Below are 17,008 nucleotides of genomic sequence, written 5' to 3' on the forward strand. Positions count from 1 at the left end.
TAAAAAGTATAAACGACCACAACTGTTGCTCTTTAGAACTAAACAAAAGAAATGTAGTATCGGGCTGGTGAGATGGCTCAGTGGGTAAGAGCACCCGACTGTTCTTCCGAAGGTCCAGAGTTCAAATCCCAGCAACCACATGGTGGCTCACAACCATCCGTAACGAGATCTGGCGCCCTCTTCTGGAGTGTCTGAAGACAGCTACAGTGTACTTACATATAATAAATAAATAAATCTTAAAAAAAAAAAGAAATGTAGTATCGATGATTTAGACAATCTGTCTCTTGTCAATAATTTTTTAAAATATGAAATATATTGTTAACCCAGGTTTTAGATAATATAAAAATACAAGTAATTTTCTTAATGTCTACTACATACTGTCTGAACACCAAAGGTAGCAATGGGTAGCTAAATAAACCTCAAAGTATAACGTGAAAAAATTAATTTAATAAGATTTGGTTCTTAAAAATGTCTATGATGGCTTATCTTGGTACACCTACATGTCAACTTGACACACCTAAAAAAAGGGAACGTGAATTGAAGAACTGCCTTCATCAGATTAGGCCATGTGCACTGTTTCTGTGCCATGTTCTTGATTACTAATTGATATTGGGAGATTGAAGCCCACTATGGGTGGTGCCATCCCCAGGTAGGTGGGACTGGGCTGTGTAAATGGGAGCCTGTGAACAAGCCAGTGTTTCTTAGTTTCTACTTCAAGTTGGAGGTCTTTCTCTGAATTCACTGAATTGAATGTTGTACTATGACTTATAAGAGGAGATAAACTGTTTCCATCCTAGGTTGCTTTTGATCATTTTATCTATCAACAGCAACTGAAGTCAATAAGAAGGAAGACATGAAAAAACAAATACCTTTATTTCATCCTAAAATAAATATAACAATAAGACTGAAAAAAATGCATGTCTACTAGATTATAAAAGTTCATCATAATATGAAGAGCTTATAGATAAAACATGAATGCCATGTTAACCCTTAGCTTAATTTACACCATAATTACCAAGGAAGGAGAGTTTGCTATCATTAGTAGACAACGAAACAAAACTATCAGAAGACCCATTGATTTACCATTCCTATGCAAAAAATTGACTTGGCTGGATTTTTTTTTTTGAGCCCCTACCTTGAGAAAATTTGGAGAACAGAGGCAACAACAAGATACATACTACAAAGGAATGAAGTGCTGACACAAAACTAAGTGATAAAGGAAGCAAATACAATAATATACTAAAAGCTGAAGAACATTATATCTAGTCTGTTTGTACCATATGTCAAATATTGCAGTTGTGAGCAACGGGTCATAATATACAGTTATAGCATGTGCTCATAAGTCAGAGTTTGTGAAACTTCTGTTTAAGGTGACGGCTTATGTCAGTAATCTTCAAAACCCTTAACTGTCACACGGTCCAGAAAGAACTCTGTCAGTGCCAAGGAACACAGAAGTCAGCAGGAACATGGAAGAAACATTGGAAGAAGAAACCATACTTCTCAAAAACCCTGGAGTTGGACTGCTCTCTGACATTCTTATTTCGTCTCTGGACAGCTGAGACATATTTTTCTTCCTATTACAAAGCCAAATGATGATGTAGTACAGCTATTTCTCTGCAAACTTGCCTATCAACTTATATTCTTGAAAGGAGAAATGCTGAAAAATCATATGCACAGTTTAGGTCTCTATCCTTATGAGGAAAGAATATCTGTAAAGGAGAAAGAGGCAGAGTCTAATTTTTTTAATTTAATGTTTGCCCACAACAAACATCTAAGCCAACTACTATTATTCTAAAGTATCTAGTCTATGCTGGTAAAGATTCACATTGGATTACAGAAATATACTTTTTCCACATATTTCTTTTCTGATACAAGTGGGTGTAACTTCCATTAAGTTTAAGGCCACCCATAAAGGAAAAACTACCTAATTCTTCCCTCATGGTTTCTCAGGATAATAAAAACATAGTATCTGAAAGAAAATATGGTACTAATTCAATAACCACAAAATCAAGACCAATGGTTTACATATTGATAAACTACAAGGCAATTTCATTTTAATTTTTAAAAATAGGTTATTTTTATTTTATGTTCATCAGTGTTTTGCCTACATGTATGTCTGTGTAAGGTTGTCAGAGCCCTGGAACTGAGTTACAGATAGGTGTGAGATGCCTTGAAAATGATGGGAATTGAACCTGTGTCCTATGGAACAGCCATCAGTTCTCACAATCACTGAGCCATTTCTCAGCCTCTCATTTTCATTTGTAAAACATATTTTCCGACTGCCACCTTAAGATAAAATGAAGTATTTTAATTTATTATGAATTTCAAGATGGGTGCTTTTTATGAGACATTTCACGGCAGCACTTCTACTCTTTTGATAGCCCTGCTCCCTCACAATTGAAGCAGCTTGTAAAAATGACTGTAGGAAAACATTTACAAACTGCTCAAAACAAAATTAGTACCATATAGCTGTTTTTCTATGTCAACTAAACTAAGAAACAGATTAGCAAGGACTGTTCAAACACATTATGAATATCTGCAGCTAACAGCTACTAATGAAGCTACTACTAACAGCCTAAACAGGAAGTCACCATAGAGTGAACTCTTACAAACTATGATAGGATGCATTAAAATATCATTGTCCATAATAAATGGCTTGCAGCAGAAGTGTGAAAGAGGAAGCACTCAGCTCTATTCAAGGGGTAGGGCACTGAGAGTTAGACCATGATCCAGGGAGTATACAAATATCACAAAATAAAATGGGGGGGGGTGGGCAGTGGGGGAGGTCAAAAGGGCAGAGGGTGTGGACAGGGAAGGACTGGGAAGTAAATGTGGCGGGGCTATAAAATGTGAAATCTCCAAAGAATCAATAAAAAATATCATGTTGGGAAAAAAATGTGCTAAGGATGATGAAATGTAGCTCTCCACAACAGATCGCTACTAGCAGGGGCGGGCAGAGGGAGGCTCGCTTTCTGTAAGGGTCTGGCCACCAGGAGCTTGTCCCTGCTCCATTGACTATTTAGACAACACAAACTGAACTTATTTTTTTTTCCAGATCTTTTTTGGGGGACAGGCCACAGGGTCCGGGGCACAGCTTGGAAGAATAGGTATAAAGGTAATCATGGTACATTGTGTGAAATTCTCAAATAATCAATAAAAATATTATGTTTAAATTTTTTTTATAAAAGAGCAGCAGTAATATTATAAATCTTCCATCAACATACATATTATAAAAAAAAAAAAACCCTTTAAGCACCGATACCTGTCTTAATAGTTTCCTAAATTTATAATGATCTCCATAATTACAAATTAATCATCTGAAAAGGAAAAGAAGGGGACTGGAAAAACAGCTTATCAGTAAAATGAAACTGCTTCAAAATCGTGAGGACACAAGCAGCCACAGAGCAAGCCAGGCATCTGTACCTACCTATAAGCTCAGCTCCTAGGAAGGCAAACAGATAAGGAACTTTGAGACTTGCTGGTTTCAAGTAGAGCAAATTAAAGCAGAAGCCCCAGACTTATGGAGTCTCTCCATAAATATCAAAGGAAGAGGTCCCCATAGCTTTCTTCTGGCCTGTGTATATGCATCCCCCACCCCTAAAAATCTGTGTTGAGAAAATGGGATAAAAGATGGCAAATATTAAGTTTCCCATGATCAATACCTACCACGAGAGAATTTGGTTGTATCCATATTGAAAATCTCTCTCCTGATATTTCTTGACAGGATATACCAACTGGTTTTCATGAAAGTACAAGATCTTTTTCAGTTTTCCCAGATCAGGCCGAAGGGCAGCCAGTTCAGTCAGGTTGAGTACAGAGCTTGCAAAGAGGGTCCTAGGGAAGAGATAAAGGTTTATTTTCTAAACATGCTTCATGGGGCATGCTTTGATTCCTCTCCTCCTTCCTCTTTCTACCCCAAGAGACATGTATCTCTATAGAGACAGACAAATACTTGCTATATTGTACCATGCAGAAGCAGTCTCACACAGTGCTGATCTTCTAAAAAGTAACTGTTAAGAATTATAAAAGTCTGATTGCATTGGTGTCAGCTTAGCTCCGTTTCTGAGGGACAGGAAGAAGAAGAAAAATATTGGCTGGATTTTACTGGAAAATCAAAAAAATGTTCTATCTGAGATAAAAGGAACAGAGATAAGGCTGGTTGGGGAATACTTTTGCCACAGTTTCATTATAACTTGACTTCTTTATGCAACCAACTACTGAAATTCAGTATAAAAGCAAATGTGTGCATGTTCATGTCTTGACAAAACCCTTTTTGATTCACGCAGTTTACTTACTAGTGTGGTCTCTTTTCTTGGCATGTTTTTTCAATTCCTCTCTAAAGTATGCTATAATCCCTAGCCTAATAAAAATATTGTTCTCTATTATTGACTCATAATGACTGGTACTAAATATGTAAAACCCTTTATATAAATCAAATAAATAATGATAAAAGGTTGACTGTGGAAAAAAACTGGACATTTGTCTATCCACATTTAAAAATAAATCAAACCACTTTGCTCTCTCTCTCCATTTACTGAAATGTCTACTGTGTAATAGAGGGAAGCTGAGAAGAACAGAAACGTTGATCAAGACAGCCCAGGAGGATGAAAAGTGCATCTCCTGGAGTCAGACACACAGCATAAGAGGAACCAACATAAAAGGAATATGAAGAGATTTAGATTCATGGCAAATGGCCCCTGATGAGCTGATGATGTACCACAGACATAAGTATAGAGAAAAGGAGAAAAGGGGCAACACTTGGACAGGTGAGAACATACAGATAACCCTTTTAGAGTAGCACTAAAAAGTCCAGATGCACAACACTGAGTTTTCTCTACAATCATACTTGTAACAAAAACCACAAGTAACAACAACAACCCCATAAATAACAAAAATACCCAGAAACTTTTTACTTTGATTCAAACAACCAATTTTTTTAAGTTGAAAATTACCCAGTGAAAGGCATCATTCAGTCAGGAGCTAACGCTCAGATTCCAAGGCTCATCCTGACTGAGGTACTATTGAAGCAATAAACCCTCCGAAGATGTATATTATCGTCCTTAGTGGGACATGGCAGGAAAAGGACATAAGGTGAGAACAAAAGCCGTAAGGACAAGGTAAGTTTTGACAGCTACTGCTTGACTATAAGGTACATTGAGCAGTTTATCTCAGAAGGAAGAGCTCACAAGGTTTTATGCTTAATATTTTTAAATTAACATCATGCCTAGAGAAAGTAGTTGGACAATGGTTCATAAATATGACATAGTACAATCACTGTGTAAGCTGCATTTGTACTTATTACAGTGCTACTACCGCATTCAGCTGTTTTTACATCACCAAAGAGCTGTAAATCGGAACTTTTATCTCTGTAAAAGAAACCTGTATTTAAAGCGTCTACCAAACTCAAATTAACAGCTACAATATTAGCTTACCACTTCGCCCAACTACAAATAAGTTGCTATTGTAATTGTTTAACCAAAATGACTCGATATCATGAGCCCATTAACTTCAATCTGGAAATTTGAAATCGTATTTATATACATGCTTTTTTGTTTCATTCTTGTAATGAAATTTATTCTTTTCTGCTCAGTTTGAATAAAAGCCATACACTTGCCACTCTGTCTAATGTATAAAGATGCTGAAATTCACCTAAGCACTGTAGACATATGAGCATGACCTTTTAGATGCAAATAGCATGGATATACAGTACTGTTCTTCATCACTGAGAAGAGCGAGAACTCACTGTCACCACAGGAGCAGCCATATACAGTGATGAGTGCTTAACAAGTAAAACTGATTTGAAATAACTGAGTTGAATGGCTATATTTGGTCATTGGCTGTACTATGTAAATGGGCCATCTAACACTCCTTTACACATGGCACCTACACGTAACTGCATGCCTAGCTAACTTTCCTAAACAGTCTCTTGTTGACTTGCATGTTGAAAATCTAGTTTCTAAGTTCATATTCATTATCTCACACTGATCTATTCTGGAATGGGACAATGTATGGAATGGGACAAGTGAGTTTTCCCCCCACTCCTGGTGATTAAAAAGACATAGCCAAAGCAAAAACTGTCTTAAATACTAAATTATAAAGTATAAGTCACCTATTATGTCACCAAGCAAAACATCCTCCAGCACATATCACACACCTACATTTTTTTTTTAATTTGCAAGATTCTATACTCAGTGGTAGGTGGACACTAGAAAGTAAAGGAAGAAAGTATGAGGAAAGAACTAGCTCAAGATCTGAACAGCAACCAAGGACAATGCAGGACAGCTCAGTCTGAAGAAGGATGAAACTGAAAAAGTACATGAGCCTTTGAAAGACACAAACACAGCCTTCTATTGTTATGGACAGAACAGCAAGAAGAGACTTAAAGATTTTAAGTAGGAAAATGATTTGGCTGTTTCCTTCTTTTCCGTTTGCCATTAAGTATAGAAAACTTGCAGAGTTTTAGTTTATGCTTTTAGCTCTTAATAGTATGTTGTTTGACTACCTTAAAAAGTCCTTCTAGACATGCATAGTGCTGCATAATTGTAATCCCAGCATTCAGAGACAGGCATGACTTCAAGTTGGAGGACAGCATGAGCTACATAGTCACTTTGAGTAGCCTAGACAGCACAGCAAGAAATTGACCCTTCATATACAGAAATCATTTCTAAAGTATGATTTTTCAGTTCATTCTATTAACAGGAACATCATAATATCTTTAACTAGAGCAAGTATCTTTCATATTCTAGTGTCTAACACCTGCTAAGGTTTCCCTAGTTACACTACACTTATAGTTTCTTATTTACATATTTTACCAAAAATTAAGATTATTTTTATAATAAAAAACTAATTGATTTTTTTGTTCAAAATGTTCAATGGAATCATTATTCTCATGATTAAACGAGGTTTGGAAACAGCCATGCCCCATTATACTTCAAAACCCAACACAATTCTAGGAAGTCTTATTTGATGTCAATTTCATTGAACCCATTACTTTCTTCTTAGAGTTCCTAATGACATTTCAGGTACTATTTTCTACTTTATCATTCTAATGTATCAAGTATTCAAGATGCAATCCAAAGGAAAGCAACTCATGGGGAAAGTTGGGTGTCAACTTGGTATAAAGATAAAGAACGTATAATAACATAATAATAATTTCTGTCATCTTTGGGGATTTGTGATTGTCGGTCTTAAAAAAAAATCAGTCAATTAACATTCAAAGACATCCATCTTACGGAGTGTTCTGGGAACACTTCATATAATATTTTAGCTCCATAAACTACAATAATTAATATGTGAAATATTTGTAATTCAAATCATCTTGTAATCAAGTCATCTTTGTTGATGACTATTCTTTAACAGCAACATAGTATTTTATATTGGCATGGTCTTTGCCCTTTAGTTCATTCCACTCGAGAATCTCTGGTGTTCACTTCAAAACACTATAAAGTTAGAAGACTGGAGCTCCAAGTTAATACAAGTTGTGTCATAACACTACTGGTGTCATTTCCATGGACACACATCTAAGGGAACACTGATCAGTACGGCCAGCACACTATCATTCTGTGTAGCTAAGATAGCTTGAAAAGCTATACATGCCTGAGACAATGAGGAATGGAGAAGAACATACACAGCAGCTTCCATGAAACTTCACCATTTAGGCCTGAAATTTGTTTCACAGTGGAAATTAAAGTACTCAAAACAACAACAATAAAATTGCTTCCATACATATTAACTAAGCTATTTCTACAGTTTTGCAGGGATAAGCAAAAATGGAACAAAATAGTGGCTCTATTTTTTTGTGAATCACTTCTACTACAACTATACAGCCCAAACTAAGATACTATGTAAAGATTCATTCTATAATAGATCTTAAAATCCTATTTTTTCATTACTTATGAACATTTGCCTTTTTGTTTTAAAGTGGGTTTTTTGTTGTTGCTTTAAGTTTTGTGTATGCACACAAGCACACAAGTGCAGATGCCCAACAGAGGCCAGAACAGCATGGGACCATGGGTGCTAGATTTATAGGTCATTGTAAGATGCCCAATATTAGTGCTAGAAACCAACCCAGGTCCTCAGGAAGAGCAGAAATCACTGCTAACTGCTGGTTCACCTTTCCAGGCTCCAAGCATGTTTTCTGGAATACTTTATTACATTTTTTAATCACTTGATTGTTACTTTTTTTTTGCTGTTTTCATGGACATTATCACTGCCCTTGGATTATTACTACTGCTACTTTGTTTTGCTAAATCTAAGGTATTTCTTCTAGGTCTCTAAAATTGGTGTACACCATTTGAAAAGGGACCTTCCATAAATAATTTAGTACTATTGATTTTATTTTGCTTACCACTTTGATTCCAATGATATCACTGGACAATTACTACAAATGTCAAAGCCATGAAGTATACTGTACATAGTAAATACTCAGGAGATGTTAGAGAAAAAAATGTTTACTAATGTAGTCCATTGTTTCCAAAAGATAAAGATGAGGGTATAAGTTCCAGGACTGTGACCATTTACATAGTTACTTCAAAGACAAACCTTTTTATAAACATTGATTTCCTGAATCCTTCATGAGAAAGTTGTAATTTCAATTTCTCAGTATATGTCAGAGGGACGAACTAATCAAAAGCCAGTTTTGGCAAGATCAAATAGAATAAACTGGAAATGAAAAGAGTCTGTACACCTATTTAAATTTTACAAAAAAAAAATCTATTATTTTATTTGGTTTTCAATAACCCCAATGATTGACCTGTGTTTTGTCTGTAAATTCACTAACAGTTACATAGGTCTGGGGGGTGAAAACAATACACACTAGTATCAGAAACACCTAAACGAAGCATGAAAGTCATTCAGCACAATGTACATTACATGCTAACTTTAGACACATTTCTTCTCTTCCAATCTATTACATCACAGTATACATCAAAGTCACCAAATATATCACAGCAAGGAAGAGCTCAGTATCCTACTCAATACATCCATACCAAATGACAGTGCAAAATGCAGTAGGCTGCTTGAAGTCCACCAGCTAAAGGTGAGGCCAGGATAATGCAGAGACAAAGGTTTTTAAGTCTGGTTGCCTAACTCCAACCTTACAAACAACTTCAACTCTGAATGTAGTTATTTATACATGGGGGGAAAATAACTTCTATTCAGTCAATAAACAGCTTACAAATACTTCCTTGGTTTCTGTCTAACAAAATGTGAACACACTATACGTAAACATGAGTAAAACTATTAAAAGACTCTACAAATATATACCTATCTCTCAAATTAATCTTTCAATGACTTCACTGAAGGATCACATGATTGACAGCCATGTGTCACGTGCCACACAATGGCAATCAAACCATGTGACATCTCAGCCATGTCAGAATATCCACACACAGCAAAGACAAGAAGATTTCCTGCTTAAGTTAGATGGACTATTTCTATCTTTTAAACATATATACATACAGTCCCCAATTATAAGCAAGTATGAGGAATGTCATATAAGAAGCAAAAAGGGGAAACCAAATTTTGGCATAAAAAAGAATTTCTTGAAATAGGCACTGAAAGATAGTTCCTTGTTCACTAACAGCTAAAAGTGACAGAAAATTAGGAGGATGGAAGTGTGTACCCACCCAAATAAAGGACAAAAAAAAATCTCTTGGATAATGCATGTCTAGTTACTATTAATTGGATAAATATTTAGAATACATGAGCATATTTATGTATAGCATATGTGACCATATGCACATATGCACACATATACATAGTATATGAGTCTGTGCAGTTAATAAGGAAAAGGAATAAACTATATTGACATGCTGCTCTTTGCTATTTGGAAACTGACATATAAATAAGTGGCTGAACTATGGGACAGCAAATCTTAGATATTTCAAATTGTGAAAGATACCCAAATTTGTTTATCCCAAAATTGATAAATAATACTACTGTTACAAATTTTAAGTAAGACACCAGGAATTTGAGTGATAAAGTCCTCCTTCAGTAAGTCCCCAAAGCCCATAGACTCCAGTGGGACAGTCTAGTAACTTTTCATACTAATTCGTTGCTTTGAAAAAATACTTTCAAATAAATGTTTGTACTTTACTACTCCTAAGAATCAGTAACAAAGCTAGAATCTCCCCAAGAATTCTCCTTGAAAAATTAAGACGGTTACAAAACCTGAGCATCTGGCAACCCTGCCACCATGAAGTATCCATATGGAAGAGACCAAAATGTGTCAAAGTACCCAAAACGATTTTGGATAGTGTAGAGAAAGATAGAATAAATAATTCAGTATCATCAACACTTTCAACAGCAGGTAGTCATATGATACCTGCTTCTATAATGTGCCAGAATGTAAATATAAGTGTGTGAGGCTCTGTTTGTATGTGTGAGTGCCTGTGTGTGTGTGTGTGTGTGTGTGTGTGTGTGCGCGCGTGCGCGTGTGTGTATATGTGGGGAAAGGGTTTGCAGAGAGAATATCACCATACATGAAAATAAAACTACTTTTGAACAGAATATTTTCTTTGTAGAGATAGCAAATCTGAGTACAGGTTTATAGACATACAGAAGGTAAAAAAATGAGGCCAACAAAAACTTATATTTAAGATAACATAGCAACAAATACATTACCTTAGAGTGGATGAAGAAAATGCACTAAGTTAAAATTATGGCTGAAACTATATGTGCAAGAAAGTCAGAAAATGTAAAATTATGGTTCCCTAAACAACTATAACTGTGTCCTCATGCATGTATAAGTATTTTGCATTATTGTAATGATGATACATTTCAGCTTTAATATCAGTTTATACAATGTGACTGAAATAAGATTCTTCTGGGAACTGTAACTTTAAATGTCTATACTTTTATGACATAAAATCTTAACTGTAAAATTACATTAATATAGGGTGGAGTTTTGCATCTCTGGCTTTTAAAATGAAGACTGAATGAGCAATAACATTAAAGTAGAAGATTAGACAATTTTAGATGAGACAAAGTGGATTTGAGAGAGTACAGAAATAACACAAAATAAAGAAGACTAGAGACAAACATAAATTTACCTTCAAAGATTAATGTAAAAATCAAGGAGAGAAAAGACATCCACTTAGGAATTAATCTAACTTTTTATACATATATCAGCTTGTGATTAGAAGGCAATTTCTTTCAACTATATTTTAACTTTGTTATAAATTTAAATAACTAAAATACTTCAACCAACACATATTCCTACAAGGTTATCAAAATGATCCCCAAACTGCAAATACTGAAGAGATGGTGGAGCCACTTTTCCTTCATTCACATATAACATAGAATAACACAAATTATAAAGGGAAATTGCATTACTGTCACTGACCAATTATTCACTGTGCAGCTGAACCCCAATATAAATGTGGCTCCATAATATGCAGCAGCAGACAAAGGGAGATTAAATGATGTGGGGGAAGAAGTTAACTGCATTTACACAATTACTTAAATATTGTGCAAACACAGGAAAGTCCACAGACAAAGGACAGTGAGAGGGGAGCTTTCCAAAGACAAGTGCCACAAAGACATTTGTTCAGTTGGGGATTAGAGGGGAATCACAACCCCTCCTTGAAAGTGCCCTTTTCCAATTTCCCACAGCAACAGTGGATCCTGAAAATAGGGATAGAAAGGTAAATGGTAAAGGTGATATTTTAGTAACAGGAGTTTTTTTTTTTTTCCTAGCATATTAGAGACAGGGACATTTATATGACTGTCTGGGGGCGGGAGGAGCTAACTGTGCCTAGGATTGAGAGGGACCTGTGGTTCTTTAAGAAGAGTAGTCATGGCTACATTCTCTCCTCTTTTAAATAATTTGTAAATTTAAAAATTTTAGTCCAATTGGATAATAAGAAAGTATCAAAATATAGCTCAAGTTAATAGTAAAAGTAACTACAGCAGATTTTATTGTGGCAATGCCTTCAAATTAATATGATGTAATATATAAAGAAAATCATATGCCAATTATTAGGTGATGAAAGGACCAAGTAAGTTGTTAAAATTCAACAGTAATTGGAATAAATAACTCAAGGAATACTCACCATAAATTCTATATATGCCGCTCTACTTTTAATCTAGTCTGTATTACTGGACTCATGTTATATGAAATTAAACCTACATACAGTGTTTACTGAAACGAGTCTTCAGAGAACAAAGATGTATGGACATGTCACAGATGGTTGTTCCTTTAGATTTGAGTGACAAACTGTTCATTCGAATAAAAGATTTGTATTAATCTAAGAAAAGTCTGTGAATTAAATTAAAAGGAAGTAGTTACATTAATTCTAATTCCTCTTTCATTCTCAGTTTTACACAGAATTTTCAAGGAAAAAAAAAAACTGGCTAGGGCTCACACATCACCTGAGCCATTGTTTCCAAGCCTGTTGGTTGGTATGAGTTGGAGTTGACTTTATCTATTTGGGTCCTGATTTCTTTCATATCATAATACCCTCTCAAGACAGACAAAAGGAAAACAGAAAGACAAGCAGATACATGCTCCCAGGGAAAAATATACACCAACAGAGACAGTACCGGAAGATATATGTGACATGAAAAATGGCCAAGAAAGATACTGATTTCAAAGAATGCAACTTAAATAGGATGCTAGGTCAATCAGTGAATAAAGCTTGAAACATAAGGTAAAAGTTCAAGAACAAGCTTCACTCAGAATTTAGGAAGTGGCCTTGACAATTCTTTACATGTATCATACACTAAACTTCACAAGCAATGTGCAAAATTAAACTGGTGAGAAGAAAAGAGGTGCCAAGCCCATAGAAAGGGTCTACAGAACAAAGATTGGAGCTGTGACGAAAGGATGGACCATCTAGAGACTGCCATACACAGGGATCAATCCCATAATCAGCTTCCAAACGCTGACACCATTGCATACACTAACAAGATTGTGCTGATAGGACCCTGATATAGCTGTCTCTTGTGAGACTATGCCGGGGCCTAGCAAACACAGAAGTGGATGCTCACAGTCAGCTAGTGGATGGATCACAGGGCTCCCAATGGAGGAGCTGGAGAAAGTACCCAAGGAGCTAAAGGGACCTGCAACCCTATAGGTGGTACAACATTATGAACTAACCAGTACCCCGGAGCTCCTGACTCTAGCTGCATATGTATCAAAAGATGGCCTAGTCAGCCATCACTGGAAAGAGAGGCCCATTGGACACACAAACTTTATATGCCCCAGTACAGGGGAACGCCAGGGCNAAAAAANNGGNGGGTAGGGAAATGGGGGAGAGGGGGGAGGGTATGGGAGACTTTTGGGATAGCATTGGAAATGTAATTGAGGAAAATACATAATAAAATATATTTAAAAAAGTTATATCTAAAAAAAAAAAAAAGAAAGGGTCTACAGAACAAAGCAAGGGAATTCTGGGAGAAAAGAGTAAAAACAAAAATTTGGATGAGACAGTTACAACTGGGAATAGAAGGTGAAGAGAGACAAGAAGAAAAAGACTAGGGTTAACCCCTCTAATTTAAAGGATGAGGAATTATGTTCAACTGAAAGGAATCAGGAACTCAAACAGATAAAGTCAACTCCAAAAATTACCAACAAATGGGTTTGAAAACTGGCTCCGGTAATGTATGAGCCCTACCCAGTAGGTAGGGGCATCAGTGGGCCTGAGTATATCCAACAAAAGAAAATAAGAAACAAGATGTGGAAGAAGGGACAGAATACATTAAAAAGATAAAACTGTTTCCTATTCAAGATTGATGTATATGCATACATTATAAAGTAAGCCTAGAATGTTAGATGTGGATTTATGAAAAACAGATAGCTAGTATTCTATGCTCATCATGGGATTCAATCCTGATATTAAGAAATGGGTTATGATGGCACTTGGAAGGCTGAGTTATGAGAACTACTGTGGTTTCCAGACCAGCCAGGAAAACTGATATGGCTTCAGAGCTTAGTTGGGGCTATAGTGTACATCTCTCATAAAGAAGATAGACAGACAGGTAGGCAGGCAGTCAGGTAGACAGACTGATGAATTGATGGATGGAGAGATAAATAAATGATAGACAAGCAGGCAGGCAGGCAGGCAGGCAGGCAGGCAGGCAGGCAGGCAGACAATCTAGATTGCAACCAAGTTAGATGACTGTCTTAGTCAGGATTTCTATTCCTGGACAAAACATCATGACCAAAAAGCAAGTTGGGGAGGAAAGGGTTTATTCGGCTTATACTTCCATACTGCTGTTCATCACCAAGGAAGTCAGGACTGGAACTCAAGCAGGTCAGGAAGCAGGAGCTGATGCAGAGGCCAGGGAGGGATGTTCTTTACTGGCTTGCTTCCCCTGGCTGCTCTCTTATAGGACCAAGACTACCATCCCAGAGATGGCACCACCCACAAGGGGACCTCCCCCCTTGATCACTAATAGAGAAAATGCCTTACAGCTGGATCTCGTGGAGGCATTTCCCAAACTGAAACTCCTTTCTCTGTGATAACTCCAGCCTGTGTCAAGTTGACACAAAACTAGGCAGTACAATGACCCAAGTTTGATCCCTGGGACTCATGTGGTGGAATGAAAGAACAGAATTTACACGCTGTACTCTGAGCATGTAAAAGTGCTCACACACACAAAATAAAATGAAAACTTACCAAAGGACAAATTATAAATATACATTATAATGTTATTCAACAAGGAGCATAGAAAGACTATAGGAAGGTTATATATTTATACGTCTTGGGTTTATGGATTTTCATAGTTAATATTAAAATAGTTTATCAAGTTATTTTACATTATATTTTACAATTTGCACAGTATTTGGGCTGGAGAGATGGCTCAGCAGTTAAGAGCACTGGCTGCTCTTACAGAAGACTCAGGGTCTATTTCCAGCACCTACTAGGCTGTTCACTCCAGTCCAAGAGGATCTGACACACTCCTCTGCCTCCATAGGCAACGCACATGAACGTGATGCACAAATATACACACAGTTAAAACATTTATACCTGCACAAATAAAAATAGGCAAGCTAAAAATATAAAGTATTAACAATAAAACTTTTAGTAGAAAATGTATATTGCCTTTTAAATTACTTAAACTAAGATAATTTCTACTTATTTCTTGAGTAAAGAATGCAATTATATATGGTGTTATGAAATAGAATTCTTATAAAATGTCCCAAAGTCAGTAATCCTTATACATAATTAATCTTCTCTCTAAGGTATAGGTAATTTAACAGGCATTTATAAATTTTCTTATTAAAAAGATAACTTCATTATTAAACATATAATATATAATAATATTTTAAGTAGCAGTAGGGAAAAACAAAATTACTGCGGCATGTGACAATGAAAAGTATTTGAAAATAATGTAGTCTGCATTCTTTTAAAGAGCAACAATATAGTAATGTCCTCTCTCAGTTCCGTTACTATTGCTGTGATGAAACACAACATCAACTTGTGGAGGAAAGAGCTTTTGCTTACATTTCCAAACAATTCATCTTCGATGGGTAAGAACTCAAACAAGATAAGAATTTGGAGGTAGGAGCTGATTCACAGGCTATGGTGGGATGCTGCTTACTTATTGGTCCTCATGGCTTGCTCAGCCTGGGGTTTTTTTTTTTTTTTTTTTTTTTTTTTTTTTTTTTTTTTTACAGCACTCAGAAGTGCCAGTCTAGGGAAGACAGTAGGCTGGGCCCTTTCACCTCAATCATTAATTAAGAAAATGCCCTACAGGCTTGCCTACAGCCATTTCTCAATTTAGGTTTCCTCTCTCAGATGACTTTAGCTCCAGTCAAGCTGACATAAAACTAGCCAGAACATCTCCATATAGTAAAATGCTCACAGTATATAAGTATACTATTGAGCAATTGCATTAATCGATATTTAAATTAAGACTGCAGTTGAAATCTGAAGGCAGACTACCTGAGGTCATTGATTTTGAGGGCAGACAGAATATCCTGATCCATGACAGAACCAAGTGGATCTCCCTCTAAGTGTGTACCACAGACTATGAAAGCACTGATGGGCTATAAAGCAAAATGCTCTAGATTTTGTGGTTACTCTTGATTGGCAATGGATGGAATTTGAAATCATAAAACTTTGGCTGTAAGAGCATTTTTAAAGAGATACAACTCAGGTAGAAAGACACTAAACAGGCATTGAGAGCCCATGGGCTAGGTTACTAGATTGAAGGAGAGTGTTTCCTGACTGTAGTGTGACCAGCTGTTTTTACTCTCCTGTCTTTGTGCCTCTCCTACCATCAAAGACTGTAAAGTAAAACTATATGAGCCAAACTACACTCAATTCTTAGGTTGTTTTTCTCAGGTATTCTGTTGTAAAAGTAACTAATACAGAAAACTGGTACCAAGAACCGGGGTCATTGTTGTAATGAACCTGACAGTGTTGTTCACCTTTGAAAGTAGTTAGTAGAAGGTACAAGAGTTTGCAATTTGAGGCTACAAATGTCCTTCAATGTTATAACCAAACACTGGTGCCCCACTCAGTTGATAATATGGAAAACGAGGAGGCTGACAGAAATGTAGAAGGTGGTCTCCAGGTTCATTAAGTTTCAGAGGGGAACAAGTTCTCTGTTGGGATCTACACTAGAGAGCATTTGTGTTTACTATGGTTACAGTCTGTCTGTATTCAGCTTGTATCTGAAAACCTGACAGTGGTTGAACAAAAAGAGTAATGGAGTGCTTTGTTTTGTGAAGGAAAATTCCATGCAGGAGAGCATGTTTCAGTTAGAACTCACTGTTCTCATTCTGTTCGATAGTTAAAGGAACCAAAGCTTAGCACAGGAAGATAAAAAGAAATTGCAGTTTGGTGCAAAACATATATATAAGTTAAAGTTATGGGCAAAGTGTTCTGTTAAAGAGGTGTTAACACTATTAAAATGAAATGGGAAGTTCGTGAATAAGAACGTGAATAAGAAACATAACCTGGCTGGTGAGATGGCTCAGTGGGTAAGAGCACCCGACTGCTCTTCCAAAGGTCCAGAGTTCAAATCCCAGCAACCACATGGTGGCTCACAACCATCT

General features: G+C 36.3%; 1 protein-coding gene across 14 annotated transcripts in view; it reads right to left on the reverse strand.

Moving 5' to 3' along the window:
- The window catches only part of Gtdc1 (glycosyltransferase like domain containing 1), a 365,277-nt gene that overhangs the window by 183,939 nt on the left and 164,330 nt on the right, over positions 1-17,008 (reverse strand). For all 14 annotated transcript variants that reach the window (XM_029469968.1, XM_029469955.1, XM_029469956.1 and 11 more), the window contains one exon: positions 3,667-3,834. In XM_029469968.1, the coding sequence (XP_029325828.1) occupies positions 3,667-3,834 (168 nt within the window). The remainder of the gene's footprint in view (positions 1-3,666; positions 3,835-17,008) is intronic.

Source organism: Mus caroli, chromosome 2 (genome assembly GCF_900094665.2).
Source record: "Mus caroli chromosome 2, CAROLI_EIJ_v1.1, whole genome shotgun sequence".
Classification (NCBI taxonomy): domain Eukaryota; kingdom Metazoa; phylum Chordata; class Mammalia; order Rodentia; family Muridae; genus Mus; species Mus caroli.